This window comes from Hypanus sabinus, unplaced genomic scaffold (assembly GCF_030144855.1).
Source record: "Hypanus sabinus isolate sHypSab1 unplaced genomic scaffold, sHypSab1.hap1 scaffold_95, whole genome shotgun sequence".
Lineage (NCBI taxonomy): Eukaryota > Metazoa > Chordata > Chondrichthyes > Myliobatiformes > Dasyatidae > Hypanus > Hypanus sabinus.
Window position 1 is genome coordinate 820223 of NW_026781804.1, and position 18170 is coordinate 838392.

The window sequence follows — 18170 nt, forward strand, 5'->3', positions numbered from 1 at the left end:
AATGGTCTGGTGCAAGGAGGCTCCCCTGGGTGAAGGATAGTGTCTTGAGAGGGAGCTCCCGAGGGTGAGGGACGGTGTGTTGAGAGGGAGCTCCCGAGGGTGAGGGTCGGTGTGTTGTGAGGGAGCTCCCGAGGGTGAGGGTCGGTGTGTTGAGAGGGAGCTCCCGAGGGTGAGGGACGGTGTTGAGAGGGAGCTCCCGAGGGTGAGGGACAGTGTGTTGAGAGGGAGCTCCCGAGGGTGAGGGACGAGTCTGAGGTGGGCAGAGTCCCAATGGTCAGAGTCCACTGATGACGGGTCTGTTACAGGAAGGTGTCAGACTGAGAGCGATGGACTCTCCGTGTCAGAGGCAGAGGCAACGTCTGGTGAGGAGCCACAGGGGAACATTGAACAACAGATGGAAACCAGGCTGAGGTGAGAGATGGAGCTGAGACTGGGAGGGTGTACATTTCCTCTAGTCTCACTCCCCACTGAGATATCACTGCTGTCCCATCCCTGCCCCTATTATCCTGAATTAATCTCTACAACACTGTCCACCATGACCCTCTGCTCTAGAATTACCTCCCGAGACCCCTCCACCACTGAGTGTATATCCCTCATGATTGTCTACACCTCTATAAGATGACCACTCATTCTCCTACACTCCAATGGGGACAAAACAAAAAGTCCCAACCTGCTCACCCTCTGTCCATAACTCAGTCCCACGAGTCCTGGCAACATCCTGGTAAATCTCCTCTGCACTCCGTCCAGCTTCATGATATTGTTCCTGTCGCAGTGTGACTAAACCTGAGCATAGTATTCCAAATCTGGCCTCATCAACATCTTGTACAATGTCAGAACATAGAAACAGGAGCAGGAGAAGACTCACAGACACGAGACAGTCTGCAGATGCTGGAAATCCAAAGCAACACACACAAAATGCTGGTGGAACACAGCAGGTCAGGCAGCATCTGTGGAAAAGAGTAAACAGTCGCCGTTTCAGGCTGAGACCCTTCATCAGGACAGAAGGGAAAGAAGAGAAGTCCGATTAAGAAGGTGAGGGGAGTGGAGGAGGAAGTACAAGGTGGTGGGTGATAGGTGAAACCGGGAGAGGGGGAGGAGGTGAAGTAAAGAACGGGGAAGTTTGATGGAAGAGATAAAGGGCTGGAGAAGGGGGAATCTGATAGAGGGTAGAAGACCATGGGAGAAAGGGAAGGGGTAGGAGCACCTGAGGCAGGTGATGGGCAGGTAAGGAGGTAAGGTGAAAGAGGGAAAAGGGAATGGTGAAGGGGGTGGGGGCAATTACCAGAAACTGGAGAAATCGATGTTTATGCCATCTGGATGCTCCCCAGACAGATGTTGCTCCTCCAACCTGAGTGTGTCCTCATCGCAACAGTGGAGACCATGGTCTGACATGTAGGAATGGGAAGGAGAATTGAAATGGGTGACCACTGGGAAATCCTGCTTTTTCTGGCAGATGGATCGTAGGTGCTCGGTGAAGCGGTCTCCCAATTTTCACTGGGTCTCACTGATATACAGGAGGCCAGACCAGGAGCACCGGATACAGTAGATGCCCCAACAGACTCACAGGTGAAGTGTCAGCTCACCTGGAAGGACTGTTTGGGGCCCTGAATAGCGGTGAGGGAGGAGGTGTAGGGACAGTTGTGACTCTTGTTCCGCTTGCAAGGATGAGTACCAGGAGATCAGTGGGGAGGGACGAGTGGACAGGGAGTTGTGTCTGGAGTGATCCCTGTGGAAAGTGGGGGGAGTACAGGGGAGGGAATGATTTGCTTGGTGGTGGGGTCATGTTGGTGCTGGCGGATGTTATGTAGAATTATGGGCTGTACGTGAAAGCAGGTGGGGTGGTATTTGAGGAAAAGAACTCTATTCCTGGTTTGACGGCAGGAGGATGGGGTGAGAGCAGATGTGTGTGAAATGGAAGAGATGCGGGTGAGGGCAGCGTTGATGGAGGAGGAAGGGAATCGCTTTTCTTTGAAGGAGGAAGACATCTCAGTAGTTCTGGAATGAAGGGTGATGGGGTTTTTACAAGTGACGGGGTGGGACGAGGTGTGGTCCAGGTAGCTGTGAGAGTCGGTGGGTTTGTAAAAGATATCAGGAGATAGACTGTCTCCAGAGATGGAAATAGAGATTGAGAAAGGGGAGGTATAGACGAGGTAAATTTGAGGGCAGGGTGGAAGTTGGAAGCAAAGTTGACGAGCTCAGCACGGGTGTAGGAATCAGCACCAATGCAGTCTTTGATTAGCATGGGAAGAGTTGGGGAGCAATACCAGTGTACGCTTTGAACAGGAATGTTAAATGTAGCCAACAAAAAGGGAGGCACAGCTGGGACCTATGTGAGTGCCCATGGCCACACTTTTGGTTTGAAGGTGGTGGGAGGAACCGAAGGAGAAATTATTGAGGATGAGGACCAGTTCCACCAGACGGAGGAGAGTGGTGGTAGATGGGAAATGGTTGACTCTGTTGTTCTGAATGTAACTCCCTGGGTCGCCTCAGGCTCGCTCAGCTCGTTCTTGTCTAGGGGGAGCAGCCTTCGGCCCCACCAAACTGGGTAATCAGCTGGTGTGGATGCTGTGTGATGTCCCCGCCTCGCCCAAAAACAGACAGTACACCATATGCGATTAAATGAGTACAATTTATAAAGGTTACTATAACTAAGTGATTAATAACGATACAGTATATATGAAGAGAAAATTAAAGAAAAGGCGCCAAACTTATCAAAGTCCAAACCACTTCGTGCACAACCGTTGGAGCTCAATTACTGAAGTCTTCTGGCCACCACTCGATCCCCTCCGAACTCCTCGACTCGCAGCTCAGGACCCTCCGAACTCCTCGACTCTCCAAACAGCTCAGGACCCTCCGAGTGGTCAACCAAGCACATCTAGCTTCATCCCCCCCCCCCGGAGAATCTCCCGGCCTCAGACCCCGATCCGCGCCCAGCTTAGAGCATTGCGTCCTCTCTCTCGACCCCCTCGCGCCGATCTGCCCAAAAGCCCGTCAACAAAAGCTTACAGACTCAGAAGAAAGAACATTAATCCCCATTTGGTTTACAAAGGAATACCATTCTCGGTATCAGTAAATTAGCATTCCTGCTAGTTAACAAAAAGAAACCCTTTCCCAACAGTAACAAAGAAAAAAGAAGAAACCCCCTTTACATGAAGAAAGTGGAGAGATTTAATGCCCACCCGATGGGGGATGGAAGTGTATCGGGTCTGGACATCCAGAGTGAAAATGAGGTGATCAGGACCAGGGAGCTTAAAGACATTGAAAAGATCAAGATCACGTGAAGTGTGATGGATGTAGGTAGGGAGGGACTGAACGAGGGGAATAAAACAGTGGAGGTATGCAGATGTAAGTTCAGTGGGGTAGGAGCAGGCTGAAACACTGGGTCTACCTGGACAGTCAGGTTTGTGGATCTTGAGTGGGAGGTGGAAACAGGAGGTGCAGGTTAAGGGAACTATGAAGTTGGTGGCAGTGGATGGGAGATCCCAGAGTCGATGAGGTCTGTGACGGTGTGGGAGACCATAGTCTGGTGCTCCTTAGTGGGGTCCTGTTCAAGGATTAAGTAGGAGGAGTTGTGTGAGAGTTGTTTCGTGGACTCAGCAGGGTAGTGGTCAGTCCACCAGACTACTACAGCACCCCACCCTTATCTGGAGGATTGATAGTGAGGTTAGGATTAGTGCGGAGAGAGTGGAGAGCAGCGTGTACAGAGGGGTGAGGTTGGAATTGGAGTGAGGAGGGTTAAAGTTAAGACAGTTGGTGTTTCGCAGGCAATTGGCTATAAAAAGAAGAGCAGGCAGAAGACCAGAGCACGGTGTCCAGGAAGAGGAGGGTTGGAGATGGCAGACTGGGTAATCGGTGCGGTCTGCAGAGTCCTTGCCAAAGACGTAAGCATGGATACAGAGGCAATGGAAGAAGAGTTCAATGTCACGGTGGGTGCAGTGGGGCAAAAGTGAGGCCTTAATGAGGACAGAATGTTCTCCCTCAGAGAGGGGAAGGCCAGAGGGAATTGTGAAGACCCGGCACGGATGAGAGTTGGGATCAGAATGGGGAAGAGGGTTGGTAGTGTCTGAGGAGAGAGGAGGGTTGGAGTGTCCAGGGAAGGTGGGGTTGGAGAATGTATGTAGAATCCTTGTGGGTAAAATTCAGAATCTGCAAGACTAAAAAATCCCTGATGAGAGTTGTATCACACTGACACAGAGGTGTCAAGGAAACAACCTCTCCCTCAATGTCGTTAAAAAACAAAGGAGCTGGTTGTGGACTACAGGAGGAATGGAGACAGGCTCGCCCCTATTGGCATCAATGGATCTGGGGTTGAGAGGGTGAACAGCCTTAAGTTCCTCAGCATAAACATCACCGAGGATCTCACGTGGTCTGTACATACCAGCTGTGTGGTGGAAAAGCACAACAGTGCCTCTTTCTCCTCAGACGGTTGAGGAAGTTTGGTCTGGGCCCCCAAATCCTAAGAACTTTCTACAGGGGCACAATTGAGAGCATCCTGACTGGCTGCATCACTGCCTGGTATGGGAACTGTACTTCCCTCAATCGCAGGACTCTGCAGAGAGTGGTGTGGACAGCCCAGTGCATCTGTAGATGTGAACTTCCCACTATTCAGGACATTTACAGCGACAGGTGCGTAAAAAGGGCCCAAAGGATCATTGAGGACCCAAGACACCCTAACCACAAACTGTTCCAGATACTACCATACGGAAAACGGTACCGCAGCATAAAAGCCAGGACCAACAGGCTCCGGGACAGCTTCTTCCACCAGGCCATCAGACTGATTAATTCATGCTGATGCAACTGTATTTCTATGTTATATTGACTGTCCTGGTGTACGTAACATTTATTATAAATTGCGCAGTTAGATAGAGACAAAACAGAAGTATAGCATCTGAGCCCCCAATTTACCCCCGTTTACCTATGGTGAACCTCAGTTGCCCCGCCAATAGTGCAGTACTTCGGTGTAAATACAGTGTAATGCCCCCCCTCCAGTACACGCTCACAACACAAATATCAGACAATACACCAAAGGCGAGTAAGTAATTGCAACTTTATAGTTATTTCCTAGTGATGGATTAGTAGAAACAGATAACCTAAAAACGCCAAATCAGTAAGTTTATCAGTTTGTGCACATAATATTTTAATGCGTTGGAGCTCACGCCTCCGGTTCCATCCACAATGACCTTCCGAGCCTTCGACCACCGTCCGAACCACCGACGTCCAGTATCCACTGCCCTGGAACCACTGTCCGCTCCTCACACGTCATCCTCCTCGCTCGCCTCCCGAGAAAAGACCGTGAACTCCTGCTCAGCTCACAGATACAAGATAGAATAACAATTCTCCATTGACTAGTTCCCCCCTTAGCTACAGTTATAACCCAAACATTCCAGATACTGAAACACATTACAGCATTAAGTAACATTACAGAGAAGCCATTTTGTTATAACAATACAAAGAAGCCAGTTTGTTAGCCTGAACAGTTAACACCACAGTTACTGGTACTGAGAGCCCTACATAAGACTTTTACTCCTGTATATGAAGGTTGTAAGTTGTAAGTTCAATTCCAATTCAATGTACACAGGCCTCAGAACAGTAACTAGGATGTAGGCTACAAATTGCACCAGGAGTTAGAAAGAGCATGTATAAAAGGCAATCGAATGATAGCCATGGCGGTTTCAATTTGCAGGTAAATTGGGAAAATCATGTTGGTGCTGGATCCCAAAAGAAGGAATTTGTAGAATGCCTACGAGATGGCTTTTTAAAGCAGCTCGTGGTTGAACCCACTGGGGAAAAGACAAGTCTGGATTTGGTGTTGTGTAATGAGGCAGAGATCATGATATGATAGAATTCACCCTGCAGTTTGAGAGGGAGAAGCTGAAATCAGATGTATCAGTGGGGTAAAGGGAACTACAGAGGCATGAGAGAGGAGCTGGACAAAGTTGATTGGAAGCGGACATTAGCAGGGATGATGACAGAGCAGCAAGGGCTGGAGTTTCTGGGAGTAATTTGGAAATGCAGGATAGATAAATACCAAAGATAAAGAAATATCGCAAAGGGAAGATGAGGCAACTGTGTCAACTGTGGCTGTAAAGTGAAGTTAATGACAGCATAAATTCAAATGCAAGGGCATACAGTAAATCAATAATTAATGGGAAGCTGGAGGGTTTTAAAAACTAAATGAAGGCAATAAAAAAGCAATAACGAGAAAAGATGAAATGTGAAGGTTAATTCGCCAGTAATTTAAAAGAAGAAAACAAAAGGTTTTTCAGGTATGCAAAAAGTAAAATAGAGACAAGTGGAAAATGACACTAGAGAGGTCATAATGCTGTATTAAGAAAGGCGGACAAACTTAATAAGTATTTTGTATTTTTCTTCACTGTGAAAGACACCATCAGTCTGCCAGAAATTCGAGTGTCGGGGGCAGAAGTCAGTGTAGTTGCTATTACTAAGGAGAAGGTGCTTGGGTAGCTGAAAGGTCTGAAAGTCGATAAGTCACCTGGACCAGATAGACAACACCCCAGGGTTCTGAAAAAGGTGGCTGAAATTATTGTGGAGGCATTAGTAGTGATCTTTCAACAATCACTAGATTCTGGGATTTGGGAGGAATGGAAAACTGTAAATGTCACTCCACTCTTTAAGAAGGGTGGGAGGCAAACAACAGGAAATCAAAGGCAACAAAAAACACACAGATTGAGAACAATGGACTGTTCATTTCACTCACGCAGGTATCACATATTGAAAGCCACAGATGCAAATTCACCCACTAACAGAACTGAGAGGAGTTCCTGGAATAGGGTGCTGAGCTGATACGGAGAGTGAGACATGTGGGGGGGGGGGGTGAGGTGAGAGAGGGTCAGAGAGATGCCCATGTAGTTTGTGTGTCTGAATATTCAGTTTCTGTGCAAAACATTCCAGATTATTCACTCTTTCTTCTTGGCCATTTCAGTTCCAATAGGAACATCCCTCTGGTTAATTCTGCCCTGTTCTGTTTGCCACCAGATGCAAACAGTCTGAGAACAGAGGGGTTTTCACATCAGAGACACAGGTCACATTTGGTGAAATGTCACAGGTCAGAAACTATGCATTGAGGAGTTCGAGGGGAGGGGATAGGGAGAGTGAGAAAGTGAAAGACAGCAGAGGTGAGGGAGGACGGAGAGATAGTTACAGTCATACAACACAGAAACAGGCTCTTTGGCCCACTGGGTACATACTGACCATCAAACGCCGTTGACACTGATCCGACCCTGATCACACGTTATTGTCTCCACATTCCAAGGGACTGTGGCCATTTTATCTACTGATCAGTGTGTGGAATGAAAACAGGACACTCTGCTCTAGAGTTACCTCCTGAGGCCCCTCCATCTCATTATGCAAGAAGACAACACACCAGGAGCAGAAGATGTCCCGGACCCTCAAGCCCAGGCCACCACTCACTGGTTGATATGTCCCAGTCCCACACCAGTACACAAGAATGGAGAAGCCTATTAAAAGTGGTGGATACAGCCCAGTACCCAGAAAAAGCTCTCCCCACCATTCACATCGACAAGAAGCGTCGGCACAAACAAAGCAGCATCCATCACCAGTGACCCCCATCCAGACTGTGCTCTCTTCTCACTGCTTCCACTGGGCAGGAGGTACAGGAGCCTTGGTCTCACATCACCAGGTCAAGAACAGTTATTACTGATCCAGTGAGGATAACTTCACTCACCTCAATACTAACCTGATTCCACAACCTAAGGACTCTACATCTCATGTTCTCAGTATTATTTATTTATCAATCTATCTGTCTTTTTACAGTGCCTTGAAAAAGTATTCAGGCCCTGACACCTTGTTCACAAAAATGAGTTTTGCAGCCAGGGATTTTGATCAATTTAACTGGGAATTTTTATTTGTGAATCACATGCTCCTTGTTTTTGCAATGGAGCCAGAAAAGAAACAGGGGAAATTGTAAAGTGTGGAAAACTAAGAATTCAAAAACTGAAATATCAGCAGTTCCAAAGTGTTCATTCCCACCCCCCCCATTTGTTCTGTACAGAAGGAGCCAGGCTGACTCGAGGGATTTGGAAAGTGGTCGAGGCAGTTTTGGGGCGTGCAGATTGGAGAAAAGTTGGATTGGCAGACCCAGCATAAATACATCCCAGAGAAGAAGTGTTCTAACTGGAGACTGAGGCTGACAAGGGAAGTCGAAGATGGCATAAAAGCAAAAGAGAGGGCATGGATCACAAAATCAGTGTGAGGCTGAAAGATTGGGAAGCCGATGAAAACCAACAGAAGGCAACTTCAAAAGCAATGAGAGAAATGCGAAATATGAAGGTAAGCTATCCAATAAAAGTGGATACAAAAGTTTTTCTCAGATATATAAAGAGACGGGAGAGTGGATATTGGACCAGTGGAAAACCGCTGGACAGGTTCTAATGGGGGACAAAAATAGTGGATGAATTTACAAGTATTGGTGTCTGTCTTCACTGTGGAAGACAGGATGCCAGAAATTCAAGAGTGTCAGTGTGTAGAAGTGAGTGTAGGTGCCTCAAACACCATTCATAAATTTGCAGATTCCACAACTATTGTTGGCGGCAGTTCAGGTGGTGATGAGGAGGTGTACAGGAGTGGGAAAGATCAGCTGGTTGTGTGGAGTCAAAACAACAACCTTGCACTTAATGTCAGTAAGACCAGGGAATTGACTGTGGACTTCAGCAAGGGGAAGTCAAGGGAACACACACCAGTCTTCAATGAGGGATCAGCAGTGGAAAGGGTGAGCAGATTCAAGGACCTGGGTGTCAGCATCTCTGAAGATCTCTCCTGGGCCCAACATTAATGGAATTACAAAGACAGTGCCTATATTTAAGAGTTTGAGGAGACTTGGTTTGTCATCAAAGACTCTCACAAATTTCTACAGAGGTACCGTAGAGAGCATTCTAACCGGTTCAGCACTGTCTGGAATGGAGGGGATACTGTACAGGATCAGAAAAAGCTACAGAAAGTTGCAAACTCAGACAGTAATTCATAGGCCAGTTCATCAGACTTCAGTGGTTGGTAAGATGTTGGAGTCCATTACTAACCATGAGGTTCTGGGGAACGTGAAGGCACATGAAAAAATAGGCCGTAGTCTGCATGGTTTCCTCAGGGGAAATGTTGCATGAGAAAGCTCTGAAACTCTTTGAGAAAATAACAGGCAGGAGAGAGAAAAGAGAGTCAGTGGATGTTGTTGACTTGGATTTTCAGTCGGCCTTTGACAAGGTGCTGCACATGAGGCTGTTAAACAAGATCAGAGCCCAGGGAAGATACTGGCATGATGGAGGATTGGCTGAACAGCACAACACAGAAACAGGACTTTCTGTCCATCTAGTCCATGCTGAACTATTAACCTGCCTCGTCCAATCGACCTCCTCCCAGACCAGAACCCTCTGTACCCCTCCCACCCTCGTACAATCCACATTTCTCTTGAATGTTGAAATCGAACGTGCATCCACCTCTTCGGCTGGCAGCTTGTTCCACGCTCTCGCCTCTCTCTCAGTGAAGAAGATCCCTCTCGTGTTCCCCTGAAACAGTTCAAGCTCTGTTTACATTTACCCTCTCCATAATATTGTATCGTGAGGGGTATGGATAGGGAAAATAAACCTCTGTCACATCTCCCCTCATTCTCCTACACTCTGGGGAATAAAGTCATAACCTGTTCAACCTTTCTCTGTAACTCAGGTCCTCAAGTCCTGGTAACATCCTTGTGAATGTTCTCTGCACTCTTTGAATCTTGTTGATATCCGACCTGTAGGTAGCTGAACAGAAATGTACACAGTTCTCTAAATTGTGCCTCACCACATCTTCAACTTCAACAGGACATCCAACTCCTTTACTCAATACTGTGATTTATGAAGCCCAATGTGCCAAAAGCATATTATGACCCTCTCTACCTGTGATGTTACTTTCAAGGAATTATGGATTTGTATTCCCAGTTGCCCCTGTTCTACCTCACTCTTCAGTGACCTACTGCTCACTGTGTAAGCCCGACCCTGGAATGTCCGACCGAAGAGCAACACCTCACACTTGTCTGCATTAAATTCCATTTGCCAATTTCAAACCCATTTTTCCAGCTGGTCTCCATCTTGCTGCAAGCTTTCATAGATTTCCTTATTCTCCACGACAGCCCAAACCTTGGTGTCATTCGCAAATTTGTCGACATAGGTGACAAACAAGTGCAGTCGCAGCTCTGATCCCTGTGGCACACACCACTAGTCACAGGCCTCCAGTCAGAGAGGCAGACATTTACAAATACAGACCCAGCTCTGACCCTGCGGCACACACCACTAGTCACAGGCCTCCAGTCAGAGAGGCAGCCATTTACAAGTACAGACCGAGCTCTGATCCCTGTGGCACACATCACTAGTCACAGGCCTCCAGTCAGAGAGGCAGCCATTTACAAGTACAGACCCAGCTCTGATCCCTGTGGCACACACCACTAGTCACAGGCCTCCAGTCAGAGAGGCAGCCATTTACAAGTACAGACCCAGCTCTGATCCCTGTGGCACACACCACTAGTCACAGGCCTCCAGTCAGAGAGGCAGCCATTTACAAGTACAGACCCAGCTCTGATCCCTGCGGCACACACCACTAGTCTCCAGTCAGAGAGGCAGCCATTTACAAGTACAGACCCAGCTCTGATCCCTGTGGCACACACCACTAGTCACAGGCCTCCAGTCAGAGAGGCAGCCATTTACAAGTACAGACCCAGCTCTGATCCCTACGACACACACCACTAGTCACAGGCCTCCAGTCAGAAAGGCCTGTGACTCGTGGTGACCACAGGGATCAGTTCTGGGCCCGTTGTTTGTCATCTGTAACAACAATCTGCATGATAATGTGGTAAACTGGATCAGCAATGTTGCTGCTGACCAGGATTGTGTGTGTAATGGACAGTGAGGAAGCTATCAATGGTTGCAGTGGGATCTGGACCAGCTGAGAAAAGGGGTTGAGAAAGGGCAGATAGAATTTATTGCAGATGGGGGTGAGATGTTGAATTTGGGAGGACAAACCAAGATAAGACTTCCATAGTGAATGTTAGGGCTCTGAGGTGTACGGTAGAACCACGGGACCTGGAAATACAGATCCACATTTGCTTGAAAGCAGTGTCACAGGTAGATAGGTTGTAAAGAGAGCTTTAGGTACATTGGTATGTACAGGGTATAGGATTGGGATGTTATGTTGAAGTTGTAAATGATGTTAGTGAAGGTGATTTCAAAATAATGTGTGCAGTTCTGGTCACCTACCGGTAGGAAAGATATTAATAAACTTGAAAGAATGCAGAGAACATTTACAAGGATGTTGCTGGGACTTGAGGATCTGAGTTACAGGGACAGTTTGAATCCATTAGGAATTTATTCACTGGTTTTCTTAGTGGGAACGAGGAAATATTTTAGAGGAATCTGAGGGAGAACTACACTCAGAGGGTGGTGTGAGTGGAACGAGCTGCCAACGGAAGTGGTAGATGCAAATTCAATTGTAACATTTAGGAAAAGTTTGGATAGGTGGATGAGATGAGAGAGGTCTGGAGGGCTGTGGTCTGGGTGCAGGGAGATGGGAACGAGGCAGAGGAGCAGGCTGGCATGGACTAGAATGGCCGAATTTCCTGTTTCTATGCTGTAGTGCTCCATGACTCTATGACCAACACCCTCCCATACAATAAATGTCAATGTGCCATTGGCCCTCCTAACTACTGCTGCCCCTTCCTGCAGTCTGAGATAAACACCCCACGGTTGACCAGTGTGACTACACACCTGCATCTGTGTATAAACATCTTTGCATCTTTCATTAAATTCTCTCTAAATTCCTTCTCCATTACAGACTCTGTACACGGTCCACTCCCCGTTACTGACCCATTGCCAACCTGACCGGGGGTTTATCCTGTGTCCACTCCCCCTCTAATGTCTGCTGTCCATTACAGACGATCTACACCTTCCTCTCCACAATACTGACCCATTATAAACCTGGCAACAGTAATCCTGTGACTATTTCCTCTCCAGCACCTGTGTCCATTCCTGTCCCTCTGCTCAATACTGACCCATCACTGTGGTTGTTAGAGGAAGCTCACTGACTGGGAACAATAGGCTCTTCATTACAGAGGCTCAGGATACATGACGTTTGTTTGTTTGCTTTGCATACTTTTTCAAAACATACGTCAACTGTTCCACCGCCCAGTTCTGGTTTCATTGCTTCGAGAAGCCGGTGCGGAAAGTAGTCGTTGACCTGTCGCTGCGTCTGACACCACTCACAGCAGAGAGTGAGGAGGTTGTAGGTGGTCCCATCTCCCTCCAGTTCACACAGCAACACCTCATCGGGAGTCACACGTGAGTAGACATCACCCAGACTGATTGAATCTGGAAATTTGTCTTGTGTTCTGTGTTTGTGTGTGGGTGATGCAGAGAGAGAGAGAGAGAGAGAGAGAGAGAGAGAGAGAGAGAGAGTAAATAAATGAAGGTAGATGGAGCTCCTCTGTCTCATCCATCTGTGAGGTTTCAGAAAGGGATTTCTCACCTCTGTCTGGGGTCTCAGTCACGGAGAACTCACTGTATGTGTGATCCAGAGAGGGAGATCTCACCTCCTTCCATGGGGACTCTGGAGTATCTCACCTCTGAGTTCTCACTGAGGGAGGTTTCATCTCTATCTTTGGGTTCAGTGAGGGAGATAAAGAGATCCCACTTCTGTCTGTGGGGTTTCAGTGAGGGTGTGATGTATCTATCCCACTGTAGGTGGATATCCCTTTCCATCCTCAGTTCCCATCCCCATTTACACCTTGTCCTCCGCCCCAGTGTGTCATTTCTCACTGAGTTAATTCCAGTCTTTCATTTCCAGAATGTCACCGGCTGAACTGAGGGTTGTGCTGCTGATCCTGGGTTTTCTGGGTGAGTAATGTCTTGTAGGGACAAACTGCGTGCTGTGTACAGTAAGAGGGAGTAGATGTTATTTATTGTTTCTGTAGATGAGCAGAGACAGCCTGTATTTAATGGGGAAAAGTACTGAAGGGACCTGGGGAACATTATGAATGCAATTTGACACCAGGACACACGGCATTAGAGCTGGTGATCAGAAACGTCCAGATACCCGGTTTGGTGAAACAACAGTAGGGAGTGGAGGGAGATGGGGAGGCAGAGAGGTTTCAGCAGAGAATCTCAGGCTTGAAGACTGAGGAGAAGGCACGGCTGGAAATGCAGTGATTACACTCCGAGAGGCTGGGACTGGAGGGAGTGTTGAGAGGCTGGAGGAGATTACACTGGGAGGAAGTGGTGAGTCTATGTTGGGATGTGAAAGCAAAGTTGGGTTGTATGTTACTTAACCAGATTAGTGAATGGTGGTGGGTGAAGGGGTTTGGGGCAATTTCAGGCACAGCCAGCAGAGTGTGTGGAGAGCAGAGTGCAGGAGTGGGAGGTGGCTGACGGTGTGAATGAGAGACGGACTGGGTCAGGGGCGGAGCTGGGTGACGTTACCAAGGCGAGCATCACCGTGGGGCAGAGGTGCCTTTTAAATGTTATTATCGTACCTGTCTCAATGACTTCCAGTGGCAGCTCATTCTGCATTCGTACCACCCTCTGTGGGTTTCCTCTGGGTGATCCGGTTTCCTCCCACAGTCCAAAGATGTACCGGTTAGTCAGTTAATTGGTCTTTATAAATTGCCCCGTGAATAGCAACAGGCAGAAAATGCTGGAGGAAATGAGCAGGCCAGGCAGTATCTATGCAGAAGAGTAAACAGTCAATATTTCGGGCCAAGTTTCTTCATCAGGACCGGGAAGCAAGAGGAGCAGTCCATCTTTTTTTTTCCCAGTCCTTCTTTCCAGTCGTGATGAAGAGTCTGAAGCACCATCAATAACTCACTCTGAGATGTAAAGGCGAGATATCGGCTTTTATTGACTGGAAGAAGGAACAAGCAGTGAGTGACCACCATACTACATCCTGGAGACTGAGAGGCCGGGCTCAGGCCTCAATCGCCTTTATACAGGGGTCTGTGGGAGGAGTCACGGGTGCAGTCAGCAGGGGGCGTGTCCAGACAGTTCACCACAGAGTCTCAGCCTGAAATGTTGACTGTTTATTCTTTTCTGTCTAAGCTGGCTGACCTGCTGAGTTCATCCAGCATTTTGTGTGTGTTGCTCTTGGAATCAGTGTAACTATGTGCCCTCAGTGACCACTTTATTATGTGCAGAGTGTAATTGGCTAATTAGATATTTGTATTAATGGACAAGTGTGCAGGTGTACCTGGTAAAGTGGCCACTGAGTGTATCCCCAATGACGTGACCTCCACAGTCGTCTGTGGTAATGAACTTCAGTGATTCACCACACTCCGGGTAAAGAAATTCCTGCTTATCTCTGTTCTAAAGGGGCGTCGTTGTATTCTGAGGCTGGTCCGAGACTCCTCCACTATCGGACACGTCTCTGTGTCCACTCTCTCCAGCCTTTCAATATTTGATAGGGTGTGTAAGGAAACTCATAGATAGGCACATGGATGGTAGAAGAATGGAGAGCTGTGTAGGAGGAAAGGGTTTGATTGATCAGAATCAGGTCTGATACCACTGGTATATGTCATCTCATTTGTTGTTTTGTGCCAGTACACTACAGTACAAGATAAAAAAAAACTATATATCACAAGAAGAAATATATTTAAATAAAAAAAAGTTGTGCAAAGACAGAGCATAAAAAGTTTTTACAGTGGTGTAAATGGGTTCATTGTCCATTTAGAGATCTGATGGCAGAGAAGAAGAAGCTGTTCCTGAAGCGTTGAGTGTGTGTTTTCAGGCTCCTGTACCACCTCCCTGACAGCAGCAAGGAGAAAAAGGCATTTCCTGGGTGATGGGGGTCTTTAATGATGGATGCTGCTGTTTTGAGGCGTTACTTGTGAAGATGTCCTCGATGCTGGGGAGGCGTGTGTCCATGATGGAGCTGGTTGAGTTTACAGTATTCTGCACCTTTTTCTGATTCTGTGCTGTGGCCCTCCATACCAGACGGTGATACAACCAGTTAGAATGCTCTCCACTGTACATCTGTAGAGATTTGCGAGTGTATTTGGAGTCAGACCAAGTCCTTCAAACTCCTGATGAAATGTAGCCACAGTTGGGCCTCCTTTACAATTGGCTCAATATGTTGGTCTGAGGATCGATCTTCAGAGACGTTGACACCCAGTAGCTTGAAACTGCTCACCCTTTCCACTGCTGATCCCTCGATGAGGACTGGTGTGTATTCCCTTGACTTCCCCTTTCTGAAGTCCACAATCATTTTCTTGGTCTTACTGACGTGGAGTGCAGGGTTGTTGTTATGACACCACTCAACCAGCTGATCCACTCACTCCTGTACGCCTCCCCGTCACCATCTCAAATTCTGCCAGCAATAGTTGTGTTATCGGCAAATTTATAGATGGTGATTGAGCTGTGCCGAGCCACACAGTTGTTGGTGTGGAGAGAGAATCGAGCAGTGGGCTGAGTTTGATCCTTGAGGTGTGCCGGTGTTGATTGTCAGTGAGCAGGTAATGTTATTTTCCATCTGCACTGACTGAGGTCTCCTGATGAAGAAGTCAAGGATCCAGTGACAGAGGGTGGTTTTGGAGGTTGTTTTTTTTTAATTTATTTATTAATTTTTTAGAAAATTACAAAGAATAAATGTACTGATAAAGTAGTATGAAAGAGAAAAAATAATATTAACCCTCCCCCCCCTTAACCCTCCCCCCCTTAACCCTTATTTAAAGAAAAAAAAAGAAAGAAAGAAGAGAAAGGTTGCCTGTATATCGGAGGATCCCCACATGCTCCATGGAGTTCAAAATAATTTTAATTTTAATTTTTAATTTTCTCCAATTAATTTATAATTTTATCTTCAAAGGACCTATGTATTTAATCCTATCTTTTGTAGGTATGGGAGCCAAATTTTCAAAAATATATCATATTCATTTCTTAGATTGTAAGTAATTTTTTCAAGTGGAATACAACTATATATTTCATTATTCCAACGATCCATAGTTAAATATAAATCAGATTTCCAAGTAACTGCGATAACTTTTTTGGCTACTGCCAATGCAATTTTTATAAATTTTTTCTGATACTTATTCAATTTAAGTTTTGGTATTGTCGCTTCAGTGTCTCCTAATAAAAATAATATTGGACTATGTGGGAGTTGTACTCCAGTAATTTGTTCCAATAAAAGTCTTAGATTTATCCAAAATGATTGAATTTTAAAACAAGACCAAGTAGAATGTAAAAAAGTGCCAATTTCTTGATTACATCAAAAACATTGGTCAGGCATATTTGAATTTAATCTATTTATTTTCTGTGGTGTTATATATAATTGATGTAAAAAATTATATTGTACTAATCTGTCAAATATTTATTGTATTTATCATACTATCAGAACATAATCTTGACCAGCTTTTTCCATCAATTTTAATATTCAAATCAGATTCCCATTTTTGTCTTGATTTATGAATTCCTGATTTAATTGTCTGATTTTGAATCAAATTGTACATACAGGATGTAAATTTTTAATTTTTCCTCTTTGAATTAATATTTCTATTTCACTAGGTTTTGGCATCAACATTGTTTGACCCAGCTTTTCTCGTAAATAAGCTTTAAATTGAAAATAACAGAAAACAGTGTTGTTTGATATTTTATATTTATTTTTTAATTGATCAAACAACATCAATATACCTCCTTCAAAACAATTACCTATATATTTAATCCCCTTTTGGAACCAATTATGTAAAAGTTTATTATCCATTATAAAAGGAATAAGCCTATTTTGAATTAAAGTTCTTTTTGCTAATAAAGATTTCTTTATCTCATCATCCCTATTTACCTTATTCCATAAATCAATCAAGTGACTTAATATAGGAGATTCTTTTTTTTCCGGTATCCATTTGGATTCCCATTTATATATAAAATCTTCTGGTATGTTTTCTCCTAACTTATCTAATTCTATTCTAATCCATGCCGTTTTTTCTTCATCAAAAAAAGACGCAATAAATCTAAGTTGATTTGCTTTATAATAATTCTTATCATTTGGAAGTTGTAACCCTCCTAAATCAAATTTATTTATCAATTTTTCCAATGATATTCTTGACATCTTTCCTTTCCAAAGAAATTTCCTTACATAGTTATTCAGTTCTTGAATTGTATTAGTAAATTGTATTAGTAAAGTTTGGAATAAATATTGCAATCTAGGAAATATATTCATTTTTACAGCATTAACTCTACCTATTAATGTTATTGGTAACGTCATCTATTTATCAAGATACTCTTTTATTTTTTTTTAATAATGGCAAATAATTTTGTTTATATAATTTTTTTACATCATTATCAACTCTAATACCTAAATATTTTATCCCATTTATTGACCATCGAAATTGAGTTACTAATCGACATTGATTATAATTTCCTTTGGTAATTTTGGTAAGGGGTAAAATTTCACTTTTATCCCAATTTACTTTGTACCCTGATACTTTCCCATATTCTTCCAATCTAAAAGATAGTCTTTGCAAAGATTGCAATGGGTTTGTTAAATAAATCAAAACATCATCAGCAAATAAATTAATCTTATATTCTTCTTGATTAACTCTAAAGCCCCCAATGTCTGAATCTGTTCTAATTAATTCAGCTAATGGTTCTATTGCCAATACAAATAAAGCAGGTGATAATGGGCAGCCTTGTCCAGTTGACCTTATTAAGCAAAATGGTGTTGAAATCTGACCATTTGTAACAACTTTAGCTTGAGGATTAGTATTTAAAGTTTTAATCCATTGTATAAAAGATTTTCCAACTTATATTTTTCCAATACCTTAAATAAAAAATCCCATTCCAATCTATCAAATGCTTTTTCTGCATCCAAAGCAACTGCCACACTCATTCCCTCTCTTTTTTGTGCCAAATGAATTATACTACGTAACCGAGTTATATTATCCATTGATTGTCAGTTTTTAATAAAACCTGTTTGATCCATATGTATTAATTTTGGTAAATATTTAGATATTCTATTATATAAATTTTTTGTTATTATTTCATAATCTGTATTCAACAAAGAAATAGGCCTATATGATGTTGGTTTTAAAGGATTATATATTTTTTTGGCAATTATGTTAAAAAAGATTGTGGAAGTTTATGCATTCTTTCCACTTGATATATTAATTCCATAAAAGGAGGAATTAATAAATCTTT

General features: G+C 44.5%; 1 protein-coding gene across 1 annotated transcript in view; it reads left to right on the forward strand.

Annotated features, from left to right (window-relative positions):
* The first annotated feature begins 12201 nt into the window (after nucleotides 1–12201).
* The window catches only part of LOC132390553 (uncharacterized transmembrane protein DDB_G0289901-like), a 263023-nt gene continuing 257054 nt past the window's right edge, over nucleotides 12202–18170 (forward strand). The window contains exons 1-2 of the mRNA XM_059963165.1: nucleotides 12202–12335; nucleotides 12841–12890. Of these exons, the coding sequence (XP_059819148.1) occupies nucleotides 12842–12890 (49 nt within the window). The 5' untranslated portion in view covers nucleotides 12202–12335; nucleotide 12841. The remainder of the gene's footprint in view (nucleotides 12336–12840; nucleotides 12891–18170) is intronic.